The 20000-nt window shown below is 33.2% G+C and overlaps 2 protein-coding genes across 6 annotated transcripts in view; one reads left to right on the top strand and one right to left on the bottom strand.

Annotated features, from left to right (window-relative positions):
* LOC110030874 (60S ribosomal protein L32-1) overlaps positions 1-4352 on the top strand; it is a 6163-nt gene extending 1811 nt beyond the window's left edge. For all 4 annotated transcript variants that reach the window (XM_020733830.1, XM_020733827.1, XM_020733829.1 and 1 more), the window contains exons 3-4: positions 3317-3498; positions 4065-4352. In XM_020733830.1, the coding sequence (XP_020589489.1) occupies positions 3317-3498; positions 4065-4194 (312 nt within the window). In that variant the 3' untranslated portion in view covers positions 4195-4352. The remainder of the gene's footprint in view (positions 1-3316; positions 3499-4064) is intronic.
* Positions 4353-6039: 1687 nt separating this feature from the next.
* LOC110030873 (protein-L-isoaspartate O-methyltransferase 1-like) lies at positions 6040-19337 on the bottom strand. 2 transcript variants are annotated; one of them, XM_020733825.1, is made up of 4 exons: positions 19136-19337; positions 17377-17647; positions 13528-13689; positions 6040-6442 (listed from the first exon to the last, which is right to left on the bottom strand). In XM_020733825.1, the coding sequence occupies exons 1-4, from the start codon at positions 19310-19312 to the stop codon at positions 6195-6197; spliced, it is 858 nt and encodes a 285-aa protein (XP_020589484.1). In that variant the 5' UTR covers positions 19313-19337; the 3' UTR covers positions 6040-6194. The 2 variants fall into 2 exon arrangements, with proteins under 2 accessions (XP_020589484.1, XP_020589485.1); XM_020733826.1 differs by having other exon boundaries at positions 19172-19337.
* Between the last annotated feature and the right edge of the window lie 663 nt (positions 19338-20000).

Raw genomic sequence — 20000 nt, 5'->3', positions numbered from 1 at the left:
TGTCTGTAACACTTTGGTATAATGAACTAATGCATGAAATGTGCATTCCACTTTTATAAAATTAGTAACTGTAATATTTTTGATGCGATATTAGACATCATGGTGTAATATTTATGAATCTGAAAATAAAAGTGTTAGATTTGTTAATAAATAATAATTGTGTGGTATGCATGTAAATACCCTTTTGATTCATCATTCTTTTGTTTTATTTCATGACTCTTTTTTCCTCCTGGCTTGAGCATCAGAATCGGGCTTACGGCGTTAATCAATTTTTTTTTTTCGGTGGAGTTTTTGCACTTCTGTCTGTTCATTCTAAAACAGTTGTTATTGAAATTATACAACTTTGGCTGCTTATGAATTTACGCTGAAAACATGTGGTTAAGTTCTGTTTGGTATAATGATATTTTGAATTGCTTAATTACACCTTTCTTCTGCATGCCACTTTTTTCAATTTGCAGCTATCATATCGAGTTTAGGTATGATTGATGATTTTAAGCATTTATTAGTTGGTTTTTCTCATTTTTTATGTTTATTGGATTTTGATGTAAATACTTATATTTTATAGAATTTACTTGAACATTAGCGTTACTATACACTTTATTAAGGTAGTCGTATATCTTTTTTTTCCCCATAAATTAGCTGTTGTCAAGGTTCTCTTTTATTGATTGGTGAAGCTATTTTTATAGAGTTTTACTGTGATTCACTGTCATCCGGCTGTGTGATCATTACACATTATATTTTCTTGTTGATGACACTTTACATTTTTCAAAGTTAATTGTTTACCAGAAGGGTGCTGTAGTTTTATTATTCTTCTAACGTTTTTTCTTTACATCTTACTCGATTTTTTCTTATTTTATTTCTTCTTTCTACATCAATTTGTAATATGATATAAAATTTTGCTATAGTTGTCAGTCATGCGTTGAGTTGAGTTTCTGAGTATTATCAATTGTTAGATGAGCACAAATTTGTTATAAGAATCATTTGCATCGAGTTTCTGACAACAATCAAATTGTTAGATGAGCACACATCACTATTGGCTATGAAATATTATAATATGTGTTACTATATCATCAAGATTATTCACGGATTTCTAAAATCTTGATTACATTTAGTTGTTAAGATTCATAGATCGATTTTCAACTATGTTAAATTTCTATTTCTATATTAATTTTTTTTTTTTTTGCAAATTTGGTTAATGTACTATATGTTTATATAATGTCATCAAAGTAGCACATAATTCTATTTTTATTTTATTTTGTCAAAATATGTTGATCAGCAAGAAATAATTAATTTATCATTTTTGTCGTATATTTTTGAAAAATGCTCATGTTAAAAATGTAGTAAGATGCAGTATCGTGTTAGGTAAATGGAGTTCGTTGCCAGTAAATTTTTAGTTGATATTTTAATGATATTTTAATGTATACCCAGCTTTTAGGCGAACAAACTTAAGTAAAGTTCCTAATCTTGATATTTTTAGATTTATCTATTGGTCGTGATGATCGTTATCGCAGTCACAAGTCATGATTTTTATCTCAACTATACAATCAACTTTACAAATCGTTATTCTCCATTTCTCTGTTTAATAGCCACATAAGGTGTGAAAACTATTTTGGATAGTTTTTTTTCACAATTTTTTAATCAAAGTTGCTTTTTTGCATACTTCCGCATCAATTTTATCCGCCCATAATAATGTTTCTTATTTTCAATAATTGTTGCTCCCATCATTTTTTGGATGTAATCATCCCTCGGTGCATGCTTCTTAGATTTGGTATATATCAATCTTAATTTTCTTAGCTCTTTCATGATTGACCTGTTTAATATCAATCTTAGTATAATTTATTTGTTGCTCTGTACTTGTATTCATGCATCATTCTTGACTTAATTATGGTTTTATAAATTTACTGTCGAGTCTTCATGATTTTTTCTCATAGCATAGTACCCTTGTAGTACTTGATTTTGACTACCGATGTTTTAACCTTTGAAGTTTTGTTTTGTTTTAATTTCTGTTGCTGATTTGGTATTGTTAAACGAAAGAAATATGTATTTTTAGTAATCCATTATATACTTCCACATAGTTTAAGTTATAATATTAGTTTCTTTTTTTTGTTTAATATTTATTATTGATTCTTGTTAATTTTGATTTTGACCATCTTTCCAATGTAATCTTTCCATCAATTCATCATTCAATTATGCCATATTTAGGATTTTTGAACGAAACTTCCTAAAACCCTTTGAGAGATCATCAAAATTCTAGAAATCTATCAATGAGATCCCATCACATTTCATGAGTTGTGTAATCAAGGATTCAACAATCTAATCTAATCTGCCAGTTCGACTGGTTTTGGTGCGAATAAATTTTTTGCTGTTCAATCCAACAGTCAAACTAATTTGGATAAGAACTTGAAAAAATTGTGTAGAACCAGAGGTTGGATTATTTAACTGATGAACCCTCAGTTTGTTGATTCGCCTGGTTCTTTTCATGATCAAATCAGAAACTTAAAACCTTCCCTTGCTAATTGAAAATTTTATATTAATGTAAATAGTTTAAAATTGAAAATTTCTAAATAACAATAATGTCTAAACTAACTTACATTGTATTTATTTAATTAGGTACCGAGTACTTTTACATTTCAATACTTTTTTAGTTTTAGTGTTTTCTAATTGGAAATAGAAATTTTTATTTTATATTTAAATTTCAATTATGACCTAAGAAGAAAAGGCTAGTCATTTAAATATAGAAAAATTTAAAGGTAAGATATTTCATGGGCATGTTCTATTTTTCATGAAATCATTATTATTGATATTTATTTATTAATAAAGTAATTTTAACGGGATTTATTACATGTGACCACCCAAACCTTAAAATACAAAAGATTGGTACCCCAAACTTCAAATTTTACATTTAACCACCCAAAATTTTAAATATAACGGTTTGAGCACTCCTGTTTCAAGAGAAAATAAATTTGAGTGGTTGAAATGTTAGTTTTAAGTTTAGGCCAAAACAATATATTTAAAGTTTTGGCTGATCATGGATTAATCTCTTGTTAACATTTGGTTGAACCTTTCAAACTTTAACTCTTCATGCTATTTGGATTTCGGTCTGTTTTTCACAAAAATATTACATGCGGATGAGTTAAGTGTGGATTTGGTGGTATTTGATTATAGTATGGTGTGAATTCCACATGTAATATTCATGTCCGATTTTCAGTGTTTGTTGTAATAACTCAAATTTCAATCAGATGATTCTAGTTGTATAAAGGCTAAAAATTTTGAATAGATGATGTATTTATAAATAATAATATGCTCATTTTAACAGCCAAACTGGAGGCGGCCTAAAGGTATCGACTCCCGTGTGAGGAGAAAGTTCAAGGGATGCACTTTGATGCCCAACATCGGCTACGGCTCTGACAAGAAAACCCGCCATTATTTGCCCAACAAGTTCAAGAAATTTTTAGTTCACAATGTTTCCGAGCTAGAGTTGCTCATGATGCACAACAGGTTTAGAGCTAGACTCTCTAAATTAACACACTAAAAAAAAAAACTTGATATTCAATTATTAGAAGATTTGCATGTCATATGTATTTACATAGCTAAACCCTAAACATCAATTTTTACATGTATGCCGCCTTTCTTGTGCATGATAAGGTGTATTTAAAAGTTGGAAGAATTGGATTTTTATGTGATATAAAGATTTGGGTGGTATAATGCAAGAAGCAAAGTTTAGGTGTTAGCATGTAAATGCATCGGAATTAAGTGGTATCTCTGTAAATGTCACTTTATTATTTGTAGGGACATTTTATATACATACCACACAATTATTTATTTACATATATAACACCTAAATATTCATATTTACAAGCATACCATTCGTATCTTTAACATCACATCAAAAATACCCACCATCACAGTCTTTTTAAAAAGTGAACTAAACCCTTTCATGCAAGAGTGTAAATATCAAACTTTGGGGTTTAAATATGTAAATAAATAATAATTGTGTGGTGGTATGTATGTTGTGTAAATTTCTCTTATTTATGTTGCTGTTTTTAATTCATGTATGTTGTCAGGACCTACTGTGCGGAGATTGCACACAATGTTTCAACCAGGAAACGAAAGGATATTGTGGAGCGAGCAGCACAGCTTGATATTGTGGTCACCAACAAGCTTGCCAGGCTACGCAGCCAGGAAGATGAGTAGTGTGATTCAGCCTTTGCTTTCCTCATCTTTTTTCCCCTTATTGTTATATGTTGAATTGTTTTCTTGCATGGCAGTAAGTTTGTTTGTTTTTTTAATAGCTGTATTTGTACTTTTGAATTTTGTATTCTGTTGAGCCGGAATTGTTTTGAATTATTCTATGTTTTTTTTGCTGATTTGTCCAACTAAAATCAATATTTAGATTAAAAACCTATGCTTTGGCCTGCTTGAATTTAAAAAATATGGCATTTTAAGTTGTTTTTATATGTTGGATATTTAGATACATAAAAAATTGATGTGATTGGTAGCTTCTTATGGGCTTCTGTGTGAGTTTTAAATGAAATTGTCTGCGTACATAAATAAGTCGAAGGTGTTCAAATCTACTTATTTAACAATTGAGCAATTATAAGAGTATTTAAATTTGTTCAATTACTTAATCAAATGAATATGAATGAATTCTTATTGAGCCAGAATGATAAGTAGATCGGGTTCATTTATAGAACACATAACTGTTGATAAGAAATGATGGCATTGGCCGTTAACTCCTTCAAAAAAAATTATTAAATTCATGGCGCAATGAGATATAAAAATTTTTGCACCTTTTTTTTAATTAGGATAAATCAATAATATAATATAACTATTATTTTTTTTTCATAATCTATCTTCTTCTAGGCATGGTGGGTATCCACCAACATTGTTATAATTGATGTTGGATGAAAAAAAATATTACCTCAGGAGTACTGATGCACAGGACTTCAATTGGGAGGTGTCACGTGGCATTATGCTGGGATCATTGCATATGTGGCATCTTCCCATTGGAGTACTGATACATCAGTACTCTTGAGATAATATTTTTTCGTTGGATGGGAGTTGTTTTGATATTGTCATTTCTCAAATTATTATTATTTTAACTCAATTGATAAAAAATAACTCACAAAAAATGTGTATGATGAATTTTTGTATAGATGAGATAAAATTGAAGATAATATTTGGGGTAGCTTTCTCACTGCAAATAATTCGTAAAATATTTTGTCTTGCTACGTGCCCCACTTGGAACAATGAATGGGCAAATAAAAGCTCCTTATATTTAGAAAATTAATCAGTGGTTGTCTTTGTCCTCCAGCCTTCGTGTACATAATGTTATCGAGTCGAGTATATCATGAATTGAACCTTGCTAGCTTGGTTATATTACAAGTTAATGTTTGGCTCGAGCTCAAGTTGAAGTTTCACGTGCATATACATTCTTGATATGTTTGAATATTTGGATGGTCATGTTTAACATGTACCTGACCTGTTTATATGAATTAATTAAGTATTCCATATAAACAAATAAAATTTTAACAAATGATTTTATAAATCTAAACAAATAAACAAAAAAATGAATTTTGAATTTATATCTAGTTAGTTTAATCCAATTAAATAAGGTAATACATATGTCATAAGTAAATTTTCTTGAATCATTAAAATATAAATAAAAACCATCAAGCTATGTCACATGCACATTAAAATTAAATTATAATATTTTGCTATCAACAATATATAATCAACTTCAAATTAATCAGATTTTATTCAAGTATATATAAGAAGAATGCTTAAGGCTTTTGATTGCTTGTCGTTAGTAAGATTTAGTAAACCCGGATTTATTAGATCCGGCCTCCTTGCTGGATTTATTAAATCAAGATTTAACATGAATGGGAGGCAAAATTCGGACATTAAATCCAAAATTTCATAAATTCAATTCATTGAATGAAATTTTGAACATTTGAAAATTTTACCAACAAGATTAGAAGTATAGAAAACATAAATGATGAGTACATATTTTTCAAAAAAGCATAGACAACTCAAAAATGCACAAACATTATTTGCACTTTCTATTATGACCCCAATATAAATCTTAAGAACAACATACTCTTAAAGTCTGCCAAAACCTCCACTTTATTATAAAGAAAACATACAAATATTAAAAGAAAATAAAACAGGTGTAATAAAGAAGCTAGAGCTGTTCAGCCGCGTAGCTGGGCATCTTTGCTAGTCAGTGGAACATATCTTACAGATGTTTCAATATGAGTGCTGATAGATCCATCAAGTTTTTTATCAATAACTTTGAGATCCTGGAATATGGTACCAACTGGAATAACCATTCGGCCGCCTGGCTTTAGCTGCTCAACGAGTGCGTCGGGAATTTCAGCGGCCGCCGCACCAACATGTATGGCATCATATGGTGCAAGCTCTGCCCAACCAAGCCGCCCGTCTGCAATCGGGCGATCGATTAGTTGAGAATTTAGCTCAAGCGAAGAATTACAATATTAGTATGTGTTGAGTTCGGCGGCTTAATTTGCGCCCTACAAAGGTGTGCCCGGAGATCTCCACCCTTGGGAGTCAAGGAAGGGGAAAAATTTAATGTCGGGACTCCGGACGTAGCTCTACGTGCGGACTCCAATAATATGCCGTGTGCTGCATCGTGGAGGTTATTTCGGGGTTATTGAAGAGAAGCTCATATATTTCACTTCAATAACCCCGAAATAACACCGCAGAGGTTATTCTGGGGTTCTTTCGGGATTATTTCGGGGTTATTGCAGAGTCTGTGGTTTCAATTTAATATTTTTTTAGGTGGGCTCAATATAGCACACATGGCGGTATATTTCTGACAGTCCGCACGAAGAGCTACGTCCGAAGTCCACATAAAAATTTTTTATCTAGGAAGGCCCTTAAAAAGTGTCCTAATGACATCAAAACCTATGCATGAAAATGCACATTTCACTTCACAAAAAAAAAACTACTAATAGCGATATTTTTTTATGTGATGATAAAGATTTAAGTATTATACATGTAGATGTCAAAATTTAGGTGGTAGATATGTAAATGCATACGAAATATGTTGTATGCATGTAGATCTGCTATTACTTTATCAAAACGATTTAAAATTTTCATTGCATTTCTCACTTGCTCTAAATTTTCGCAGAAGTTCCAGCATGTAATTTTTCACAATGGAAGTTCAAAGAAATGCGATGTAGCCATTAGTTGAGTGAATTTTATAAAATTCTTTAGTGGTTTTGAAGAATGATCTTTATTACTGTTTCCTAAGTTTATTTGCTTCTGTGTTTACATAGGCTCCACTGATTTTCCAACAGAAAAAGTCGCTTAAGCAGGGTTTATATAGAGCCCCTATCATTCTCCTAAATTTACCACCTATAATGCAGATAATGTCATTTTCTCCTAAGCTTTTGTGCAATATTACAGATTCAGCTGGTGCATACATTGCATTAATTTAGATGTTGCTTGACAGTTTGAGTTGATCAGTTTTCCTTCTTTGATTTTTTACCAAATTGCATTTAATTTGAATAAGCTTTGAGTCTGAAGTAAGTTCAAATTGGCAACATATAGAATAGTTGCTATAATATTATAATGTATCTTTCACACTATTATATCTTCGCATCAAACTTAAGTTGAATTCCCTCATTAAAGCAGAAAATCGTCCATCACCTTGAGCATTCATCGTCTCAATAATTACCTTATTTTCTCTTTATACACCCTTCACCTTTAGTGCAAACAACAGAAGTGCTGCACTCACCTTTAGCATAAGTGTTGTATTTATGGTTTTTATTATAATTAGGGGTAATTTAGTCTTTTGACTTCATTTACCAAGTATGCCATAATCCTCCTCCATAAAAGGGATTTAGGATTCATGAGAGAGGTAAGGTGAGAAGTGTAGAATTGTAACGTCAAGCCATTTTTCTTTCTCCCATCCGGTCCTAGTAGATCCCCCTCCATGTGGACGCGGGTTAATCAATTCAACGCCGAACCACGAAAATCTTTTATGTTTGACTGTTGTTGTGCGAATTATTTCGTTTACGCATAACAATTGGTATAAGAGTTTCGGGTTCGTGATCGGAGTGTGGTTCTACTTCGACAACAGCAAATCTAGCGTGTGTTGTTGGCATTTTTTGCTACAGATGGTCCAACGTACTTTGCTAGCAGATTCAGAGATTCAACAACGAACCGGCGATAGACCAATGGCTCAGACGCAAAGATTTAGCGCGGTAGCAAGGATCACAATAAGAGCATCAATGTGATTGCAATGTGTAGCGTCTGCGAAAAAACAAACAGGGAATACTATGATAGTTATGACAGCGACAAACAGCAATTTCAGCGGTGACCGGTGGTGTTTAAGGAGGTTTTGACCGTGACAAGAGCGGTCCAATTGGTCTGGAGTCCAACCAAAAAAATTCATGGAACAGAAAAAAAAAAAGAAACCTATTTAAAAAAAGGAAGATGGAATTTCAAGAAAAAAGGGGGAATTTCATAAATAGAAAAAAAAAAAGTAAAAAAAGAAATTTTTTTTAATAAAAAATTTATTTTATTTTTTCTTTCAGGTGAATTTTTTTGTTTTTTCGGGTTTCCAAAATAAGAGGAAAGAATATCTGTGCAATATTTTATTCTTATAGGGAATATTTTTTAAAAAAAATTCTAACAGTGATAAGAATGAATGATAACACGATGTACGATTCTTTAATATCCACTATGACGATGAAAAACTTGATTCATCAGGAGACCAAAATTTTACGACAAAGAAAACTTTGGCATGTGACAATGTGTGATGATGGATGGGCCGCATTCTTTGAATCTGGAGAAAGGCTTGGATAGCGATGAATGTCTTGTAGAGATGTCAAAGATATTAGTGAAGATAAACCAGAGTGATTGCAGTTTAATCCGAAATTGTTGACTTACGAGATCAAATATTGAGTGATGATGGAGACTTCTGCGGGGAAATTGTGGAGAATGCTGGTGAACAAAATCTCACAAAGAGCATGGAGAATCGTCTTCTTATGAATCGTCGACTTTAGAAATTTCAAATGAGACAGGGGTTATTATTGATGAGTACTTGAATAATTTCACAATGTTGTTAGCAGGTATGTAAATTCAGATGAAAATGTTGGAGATAAAGACAAGACAATACTTACGTCGAATTCGCTCCCAGATGAATACGAAAACTTCACGATGACACTTATTCACGGGAACGAGGTCTTAAATTATGACGAAGTAACTACGACGCTATTGAATCACGAGTTCCATTGAAGTGACAATGAGTCCGCAAAGATGAAGTCACCTGAGAATTAGAAGAAGAATTCGACAAAAAAATTGACAACGACGACACTTCTCAAAAGCAGGGCAAGTCACGTGGGCGCAGTCTAGGAAAAAATCAGTATGTTTTCTATTTAGAGACTAATCATTGGAAGAAAGATTGCCTGAACCTGAAGGAAAAGGAAAAGAAAGTTGCACCTGATCAAAGAGACACCGTTATTGTGGAAAGATGTGAAGAAACGGATTCAAATATATCGTTATTTATAGTTTCTCACAGTTTATTTATAGATTATTTGTACTGGATTTTGGACACAGGTGCTGTCTTTCACATTTATTTTCATCGAAGGTGGTTTTGTACGTATAAGAGTTGGATAGCGATGCAGTGATTATAGGCAACGATCAAGTTTGTCGTACTATTGAATAGGTAGCATCTTTATTAGGACACTTAATAGTACTGCAAGAGAGCTGACTAATGTTAAACATGCTATATATATCAAGAAGAATTTGTTGTCAGTTGGGCTTTAGAGTCCAAGGGTTACAAGGTAGTTATTGAAGCAAAAATTATGAAGATATGTCAAAAAACGTTGGTTTTTATGAAGGGAGTTTATCATCACAACATTTACTTTCTTCAGCGTAGTACAGTGATTGAAACGGTTTTTTTTTTTATGATGATTTTTGTGATGCCACTACGTTATGACATGTGTTTATCTCAAGCTGGTGATGCTTCACTTCAGACTTTTTGTGAAACACAAATTGATTAAGGAGCGAGCATCTACAAGCTTGATTTTTGTGAATATTGTATATTCGAAAAAAAAACAATTTTATTTTTTGGTAGTGTCATCCACAATATAAAATGTATTTTAAAGTATGTTCACATAGATGTTTGGGGTCCTACTAAGACGACAACATTCAACAGACGAAGAAATAGTCTCTTTTATTAATGATTACTCAATGAATGTTAGGTGTACACCAAGAAGTGCAACTACAAGGTGTTGAAGATTTTCACAACTTGGAAAAAGTGGATTGAGACTCAGACTAGTAAAAAGATCTGGAGTATATGATCAAACATTGGTGGAGAACGCATTTCAAATGCGTTCTTGTAATAGTGTCGGGGAGTTGGGATAGAGTATCACGTCAATGTTTGAGAGACACCACAACAAAACAGGATGACAGAGAAGATGAAATGGAATTTGGTGGAGAAAGCTCGGTGTATGTTATCCAATTCTGGGTTGAATAGAGTTTATTGGGTCGAAGCCATAGACTATGCATGTCACTTGGCGAATTGTCTACCTTCAGCACCTATTGGGAAGAAAATCCCAAAGGAGATGCGATCAGGACATCCTGCTAGAGATTATGAGCACATGAGAGTATTTGGGTGTTGAGCTTGCTACCACGTGCAAAATATTAAATTAGAATAAACAAAAAAGCTTATTTTCATTGGCTTCAGGCGTGGAGTCAAGGGCTTCAAGTTGTATGATCAGTCAGAAAGAAAGGTTGTCATCAGCAAGAGTTGTTATGTTGACAAATCGAGACTCAAGCAGGCGGAGAGTTCTACTGGGATCACAAATATGCAGCAGAAGTTGAAGTTTGATGCAATTTCATTTGTTCCACAGAGTTCATCCACTCCGACTCTGATACCTGATTCAGTTGCAACTCGAGAGGTATCTATTGATAGTACTCGGGAGGAGGTAAAATAAAATGTTGAGGATGACACTCGTGCTAAAAAATCTATTGCTAGGAGCAGGATTAGGCGCCATAATGTCCTAAATCCAGCTTGGTTGAGGAATCACATTGCATTTGCACTTTCAGCTACAGAGACAGAAATAACTTATCACTACAAAGAAACGATGCATAGTCCAAACTGTGATCTTTAGAGAGCGACAATAGTTGAAGAGATGGAGTCTCTTCGAAAGAATGGTACTTAGAGGTTGGTGAAACTTCCTCCGCGAAGGAAAGCCATGGTTGCAAATGGGTGTATGCAAATAAAAAAAGATCTCATGGAGCTATTGTAAGATACAAGACAAAATTAGTGGCAAAAGGCTTTGCACAACGAGAATGAATTAATTATAATAATGAGTTTTCTCCAGTGGTCAAGCATCCCTCAATATGTGTTATCTTAGCACTTATAGTACAGTAAGAACTGATCTTGGAACAACTTGATGTGAAGATTGTTATACACGGGGAATTACAAAAAATTTATATGTTGCAGCCACCTAGATATGGAGCATCAAAAGTCTTGGTTTAAAAACTGGGCAAGCCTTTCTATGGGTTGAAGCAGTCACCACGACAGTGGTATAAATAACTTTATCAGTTCATGAGGGGACTGGAGTACAAGAGTAGTCAGCATGATCATTGTGCATATTTCAAGAAGTTGGCCAACGATGAGTTTATTCGCTTGATTCTACATGATGATATGTTGATTGCATCTGCTAGTCAAATTGAGGTTGATAGGATGAAAAATCAACAGACTAAACATTTTGAAACAAGAGTTGTGTAAAAAGCTTGCAAAATTCTTGGCATTGAGATTTTCAGGGACAAGACAACTGGAAAGATTTGACTTTCGCAAAGAGCTTATGTGCGGAAGGTGTTGAATAAATTTGGGGTTGATGACTCGAGCAAAACGATGAGACTACCAATTGAATCTCACTTTCAGTTAAGTTAAAATCAGTGTCCTAAAAATGACATAAGTTCCTTATGCTAGTGCAGTGGACAGTCTAATGTATTTCATGGTTTGTACTAGATTAAACATTGCACAAGCAGTTGGTGTTGTGAGCAAGATCACACATAATCCAAAAAGGAAACATTAACAGACTGTGAAGAGTATTTTGAGGTATTTGAAGAGTACAATTGATGTTGACTTGGTGTTTGAGAGACGATCATCTATTACAGATTTGTGTGTAGGTTATATCAACTCAAACTATGCAGGTGATATGAATAGTTGGAGATCTACGACTGTCTATTTATTCACATTGGCAGAAGGTCCAATCAGTTGAAGACATGTTCTTTCGCCTACTGTTGTGTTGTCTACTACGGAGGCTGAGTACATGACAATCACAGAGGCGATGTAGGAAGTGATATAGATGCAAAACCTATTGGATGACTTGAGAGTTGATCAGGAATCTCTGGCGGTGTTTTGTTACAATCAGAGTGCAATGGTCGTGGCCACAAATCCAGTTTATCATGCTGGTACCAAGCACATTAATGTGAAGTATCACTTTGTTCGGGACTTGATTGATGATGATAATATTTTATAAAAGAAGGTAGATACAAAGGAGAATCCAACGGACATGCTCACGAAAGTACTACCAGTCCAGAAGTTCACCTACTACGGACCTGTAAACATCTGAGCTAAGGACTAATTGCATAATCAGACATTTTGAAGAACTATGCGAGGTTTGATCCCTTCGGGTGAAGAGATGTGCAAGCAACCATCTTGGTGTAGTTGAATTGGAGTTTAGAGCTCATTTGGTCATCTCTCACTTATCTAGAAGTAAGAGATGAGATAGAGATTGTTGTATTTATGATTTTTATTGTAATTAGAGATAATTTGGTCTTTTTGCTTAATTTACTTGTATGCTATAATTCTTTTCTATAAAAGGAACTTAGGGTTCATGAAAGAGGTGTGGTGAAAAGTGTAAAAGTTGTAACCTCAAGCCATTTTTCTCTCCCCATACAGTGCTAGTGGTTTTTCCCTCCCTGTGGACGTAGACGAATCAATTCAACGATGAACCATGTAAATCTTTTGCTTTTTATTGTTGTTCGGTAAATTTCTTCATTTCCGCATTTTTTTGCATATCAATAAGGTCTCTCATTGATACTCTAATATTTTATAGGCCTCAATCAACACGCAAATTAATTATAATACAATGCCCTTTTATATAGTTCTTAATGACAAATATTGAAGCTGAAACTTGAATTTTTTGGAAAAAAATGGATTTACATGCATACCACTTAATTCCTACGTATCTACATATCTAAAACCTAAATTTTAATTTGTACATATACATCACCTTTCCTATGCATGAAAAAAGGTATTTCACTTTCTTAAAAGTTAGAATACTGATATTTTTTATCTGATGTGAAAGATTTGGGTTGTATAAACGCAAAAAGTAAAGTTTAGATGTTTGATACATAAGTACATAGGAATTGGGTGGATATGGAAGAATTCTACATGCCGTGTGCTATCAGTTCGTGTAATATGCATAATAAATGCAGAAGCTGTGAATAAAATTTGATGAAAAAAGGTGAAATTACCAGAAATATGCACCGATAGTGATCCTTCCAGTAATGAAGATGCTGCACTTTTTTTTATGTTCTCAATTGAAAAAGAAACAAGCTCTGGAATATGCTCAACACCTACTGCGCGTCCTTGAGGTCCAACCATGATTGCAAAGCAAGCTGTTAAGTACCCAGTTCCTGTACATGCCATAAGAAAAATAAGCTTCTTTTAAATCTAAGTTTAACTAAACTACCAATTACAGTTGAACATTGCAATTTTTATAAAACTAATGTAAAAGAACAAATGTCTTGAGCAAATAATGGAGAATTCGTTTGATGTGTTGCTTTTCAAAAAGCAGTTTAGTTTTCAATCAAAAGCATCGAGATCCCTTAACCAGTATGTGCACTCCTCCACAACTCCACGAACATGGAGAACAATATCGTGGAGCAGCTTCTCCATGTAAGAGTAAGAACATATTTTCCTAATATATCTAATCTTAAATATGGAAAGGAGAAAATTCTGAAATAAAATAAAAGAAACATAAATGCCAAGTAGGGTTCTTGGATTCAAAACGCATCTTAATATTTTGAAAATAACATTATGTTAGAGCATTCTCATGCAATCTTCTTCTAAAAATATTTGATTGCCTCTTTTGTCCACATTTGCCAACCAAACCGCACAAAACTTGACCCGAAATTCATCAAGTGTATTTTCTTTGAGTATACCTCCAACAAAAAGGGGCATAAGTGTTATTCTCCTGTGCCAAAAAACTACTACAACTTCATGAATGTTATATTTTTTTAAAATCAATCCTACTATCTCAAATATAATATCCAGGGGAAAAGTGCAAATGAACATCAATTTTGGGATGCATTTGATGACATCTACAAGGCAAACCCATCTGCTCCTCTTCTTACTCTTCTAACTTACCCTCCTACTTATTAAGGATATCCAACCAATTCAACCTGAAACCCACAAAAAAGAACTTCGTGTGTACGCTAGGAGGAAGAAATATCTTGAGCAAGTGAAAGACAACTTGCAAAAACATAATTGCTCCAATCAAAACCCGAGTTCACATTTACCCGAAATTTTGAGTGAGGAGTCTAGAACTCATGAGTTATCCCTTTCTCCTTTTGGTGTTGATGACGAGGAAAGCGGTAATAGATACCCAATTCAAGAATATATAGCTTATGGGAATTATCCTCAGCTTATAGAGCATTTATATCTAACTTTGATAGTGTGCAATCATTCATGAAGCTCTTGAAAATCAAGAATGGAGAAAAGTAGTTGAAGAGAAGATTCGAACACTACAATATAATGGCACATGATTTCTTATTAAACTCACTCAAAATAAGAAGACTGTTGTATGCAAAAGGGTGTTCAACATAAAATACAAAATTTATGAGAGTATTGAGAGATTCAAAGACAGACTTGTTGCAAAAGATTTCACACAAGCATATGAGATTGACCATCAAGAGATTTGCACGAATTATCAAATTGAATATTATCAGAGCTCTTTCAGTAACAAATAACAAGGAATGAAGAATGTATCAAATTAACATAAAAAATATTTTCTTGAATGGAGATCTAGAAGAAGAAGTGTACATGGGAATACCATCAAGACTTGAGAATTATTCTAACAAACACCTAGTATGCAAACTAAGGAATCAGTAAGAGCGTGATTTAAAAGATTTTTTAAAACTATAAAATCTAATGAATATTCTTAAGGTCAAGCGATCACACTTTTATAAAATACAATCAGGGAGATAAGATTGTTGCAATGATTGTATATATAGATGATATAATTCTTAATAGTGATGATGAAAGAAAGATTATTAAAATAAACAAAGTGTTTGAAATCAAAGACTCAGGAACATGAGATATTTTCTAGGTATTAAGATAGCAAAGTCCAAGAAAGAATTTGTTATATCACAGAGGAAATACATCCTAGATCTAGTAAAGAAAATAAAGATGGATGGATACAAAGCAGCTGATACTCCAATAGAACCCAACAAGAAGTTTAATAGGGAAGAAGAAAGTATACATGTGGATAAGAGAAGATATCAAAGATTGGAGAGAAAACTCATCTATCTATCACATAATGAGTCAAATATTGCATATTTTATCAGTATTGTGAGTCAACACATGAATAGTCCAATGAAGAGCATTTAAAGATGGTTTATGGGATTCTAAGATTTCTAAAAAAGGCTCTTGATTATGAATTAATTTTTTAAAAAACTATAAATAGAAAAGTGGAACTTTACATTGATGTTAGCTGGGTGGAAGAACACATTCATAGAAGGTTCGCCACAGGTTATTGCTCATATATAAGAGGAAATCTAGTTACATAGAGAAGTAAGAAGCAAGTTGTTGTTTCAAGAAGCAGTATAGAATCAAAATAGATGGCACTTGCCTTGGAAATCTGTGAAGGGATTTTGAATCAAAAATTATTCAAGGAAATCGGGATGTTCTTTCAATAAGCCTATATAGATGTTCTGGGATAGTCAAGCAACTATCAATATTGCCAAAAAATTTGTGCATCATGACATGACCGCATATTAAAGATGATAGACACTTCATCTCTGAAAAGATCAATGGAGAATTATATAGCTAAGCTACATCTTGACACGCCAACAAGTTGATGATGTCTTCACCAAAGACTTCTCAGAATTCAATACCAAGTTCGATCTCTACAAGATTTACAACCCAACTTGAGGGGGAGTGTGGAAATCTGAGAAGATTTGAATCTTTTCATATTTACCTTTCTCATATGAGTCATTCACCGCCTCCATATCTTGGAAGATTTGATTGAGATATCTTATGAAACATTTGGCTCATTGCTTTCCTATTTTATGTTTTTCTATTTTTTATTCAGAATTATTTCCATTCCTAATTTAGGTGATATGTGTTTGGCAAATTTATAAATAAGGAGAGATTGATTTCCCTATATATATGTACCTTATTTGTGAATAATTAAAAAGAAAGATTTTTCCTCCCAAATTAAGTTCTACACTCATGGATAGCAACTGAATTAGGATAAGATCAAGGGTAGTTGATCTAGTTTCAAAGGAATTCATACCCTTGAGCTCAGTCTGCTGGAACCAAGAGAGGATAGATTGGTGCATTCATCCCATTTTCGGTAGATTTTTATTTGAATTTGAAGTTCTAGGTGATCCCTAAATTTTAAGCTACGGTATTGGGCAGTCTTTGTAACTAGGAAGAACTTATCTAGAATCTAGAAAGTTATCAAGACTTTCAAACTTTAAGAATATATTCTCTCCTTGATTAGTATAAGTTAATTTAGACTTCAAAATTTTAAGGAGATCTTATTTCCTTCATTCTTACATTTAAATGGCAATTTTTAATGGATAGACTTTAGGCTTTAATACAAATATCAGAATTTATTTCAAAATGAAATGGAAAATAACTTTTCATATCAACAAAAATGCTCAACCAAAGTAGTATTTTATCATTGAATACAAATTTTTTAGTAGAAGACAAACAAAATTAAGAAATATGTTGTGTAAACTTATAAACTCGAAGCTTCAAATTTTTGAAGGTAAAGCTAAATTTCCAAAAGAAATAAATAGTTAATAGAAAAACTTGGAAGCAAGTTTGCCAAAAATTAAAGAGAAAGACGCATATAAACTCAAGGTTAAAAGGTGGCATATGAAGGGAGAAAAAAAAAAAAACCTGGTTCTAAGCAAATAGACCCTGGTTCTAAGCAAATAGACTAGCAAATAGACTAACTAATTTCAAAAAGTTAAATGACAATTTTTTTAAACATGTTATTCACGAAATATCAAAACACGCAAAAAAAATAGTATTTATCCCTATCATAACGACAAAAATCCATTTGAAGAAAGGTTCCAACAGATCCGTACCAGAACCAACATCTAGCGCTCGCATTCCAGGTTGCAGATGCTGCTTCAACAGTTCTAGACAAGTTGCATGCATGTGAGGAGCAGATATAGTTGCATTGAAACCAATTTGCATAGGACTATCAACATAAGCTGGAGTGCCACTTTGTACAAAAACGCCCCTATCAATTCTTTCCATCACTTCTGCCACCTCCTTAGACTTGATTACACCATAACGCTCCAAACTTTCCACCATTTTTTTGTTCTTGTCAACCAATCCACCGGTCCAGAAATTCTGACAGTAATGAGAGAAACCCATTATGTTGGTAATCCTTGAATAACAAACTACGGATAGTGTACCACAAATAGGAGAATTGATTTCTCTTCACTGGACTATCTTCATGGGGGGTCATGTACATATATACCACGCAATTCTTATGTATTTACATATCTAATACCTATACATATATATTTACATGCATATCACTCAAATCTTTGACATATCACCATCATTGCCTTTTTAAAAGTGAAATAAACATTTTCATGCATAAGTTTGACACTGTGTTGTAGCTGTAAATATCAAACTTTGGGTGTTAGATATGTAAATACCTAAGAATTGTGTGTTGTTTATGTAAATTTCCCTCTTATTAATTTAAACATTCAAAAATGTGCTCCAAACTTTTTACAATTCCTCCATCTTCATTTCTTTGCATGTGAAAGTTACCTATCATTCAACAAACACTAAATTCTGTAGGATCTTGATAATTAACTTCATTTATTGGAAATTTTACTTGAAGAGAAGCATTTCTACAAAAGAGTAATAATTTTACTGGCCAATTACATAAGTAACCTCCAAATATTCACTACTTGAAAAAATAAAAAGAACACCTTTCCACCTCCAATCTTCAAATTCTTACCCAGAAACCAAAATTCACAGCAAATTCCCAGCCCTTGGATTGTGGCACACACAAATACATGGGTCCAATATATAAAAAAGGGTCCTAAACAATATTTTAGTAAACATGTAAGATTTGAGTATTAAATATTGATTTTAAAAAAACCATGTCAAAAGAAAAACAAAAATAAAATATGAATAGCAACAATCATTGAACAAGCACGAATAAGAATTGGTGATCTGAAACATCAAACCAACAAGACCTAGAAACTGGAAAGGTACTCTTCAGCTAAACCAGCAAATAACCATCATATATTGGAACAATCCCCACAATAGGCTAACATCCTACAAAACTATTCAATGAAATTTAAAAAAAAGTAAGTTGAAACCATTAATTCTCATTTACCATAGTTCCTGCAAGTCTTGCCAGAGTTCAAAAAAGATAAGAATGCTTCTTTAACTCAACCGAACACCTCATTTTAAAATGAAAAAAGTTCAGAGAACTTGATTCAGATCATGCCCAGTTTTGCACTAATCTTCAAAGATGCTTCTAGATTTAAAACACCATACAGAAGCTTCAATAAAATCAATTGACAACCAACGAACAGAATCAGTATACAGAGCAAATATCATCTCCCCTGCAAACTAATTTTTATTTCCTGAACCGGAGAAGATGTACGCCAATCCAAAAGAGAAAAAAATCCGACGCCCTTATATCCAAGTCTCCTATCAATCTGCCACAATTTCCAACAGAAAATCGAACCCCCAATTCACAGCCAGATAGAGAAATGAATCCTAAGGAAGAAGATCAAAGAAAGCACGGAATGAACTGAACCCTAAAGTTTGATCACAAAAACTAAAACGGCGTGGGAATGCATATAAACTTACTCGAAAGAGACGATTAAAGAGTAGTGATTGGAGTACCTCCATTTTGGTGAGGGAATGCAAGTCGGATAGGAGGCTGAAGAGCTTGACGGGGCTGGAGGGGGAATGGGGCAACTGAATCTTTCGCAGTGGATTACGCAGCGGAATGACGAAGCGTGAGCCCAACGCAACAGAATGCATCACTCCATTCACATACCTGACTGGACTGGTATTATGTTGGAAAATTTACATCCATACCATTCAATTCATATATTTTACAAATCTGACCCCTAAACTTCAATTGCATGTATATATTGTTGGATCCTGAGTTTACTTCCGTGAACACATCTAAGAGTTTGAGCCAGGAGAAAGAGGGATAGAAAGAGAGATATTAGGCCAATTTCTGTCTCCTATTTATAGAGGCGTTATTTATATAATTACAGGAAAAAATGAACGGTTATGAAAACTATTCTTAATACAATTAATTGTGTTTATCTTATACCAAATATGTTTTATTTGAATTTAAATATTATGGTAATCCGACCAGATGACATGCTTTAATTCAGCCGATCGGGACGACCGGTTGGATTGTGGTCGAGCCGGTCGAAGAAAAGAATCGGTCGCTCTTGTAGGCGATCGAGATTGTATCTGTGGTCCGTTCTATAATAAAGCAAGATTATAATTTTTTTTTAATTATCAATTAATCTAATAGAGCCTGGTATGGGCAATTCTTAAGTAATACTTTAAATCTCTCTCAAGCTTCATAGATTGACCGACTCTCTAACTATGCATACCACAAGTTATATGTGTGTGTCAAACACTTCATCAATATGCATGATTTCAATTTTGGAAATAGCCTATATCAAAATGTTATATATATATATATATA

The sequence above is a fragment of the Phalaenopsis equestris genome, unplaced genomic scaffold (assembly GCF_001263595.1).
Source record: "Phalaenopsis equestris unplaced genomic scaffold, ASM126359v1 Scaffold000761, whole genome shotgun sequence".
NCBI lineage: Eukaryota > Viridiplantae > Streptophyta > Magnoliopsida > Asparagales > Orchidaceae > Phalaenopsis > Phalaenopsis equestris.
Note: the sequence above shows the minus strand (reverse complement) of the source record. Positions and strands in the feature narration are given on the sequence as shown.

What these genes read in the sequence shown, in the direction of transcription:
- LOC110030873 (XM_020733825.1), bottom strand. Translation starts at nt 19,312, where the DNA reads ATGCATTCTGTTGCGTTGGGCTCACGCTTCGTCATTCCGCTGCGTAAT. An exon ending in AGCGCTAGATGTTGGTTCTG is followed by an intron (nt 13,690 to 17,376) that starts GTACGGATCTGT and finishes TGGCATGTACAG; the next exon opens with GAACTGGGTACTTAACAGCT. An exon ending in ACTATCGGTGCATATTTCTG is followed by an intron (nt 6,443 to 13,527) that starts GTAATTTCACCT and finishes GCCCGATTGCAG; the next exon opens with ACGGGCGGCTTGGTTGGGCA.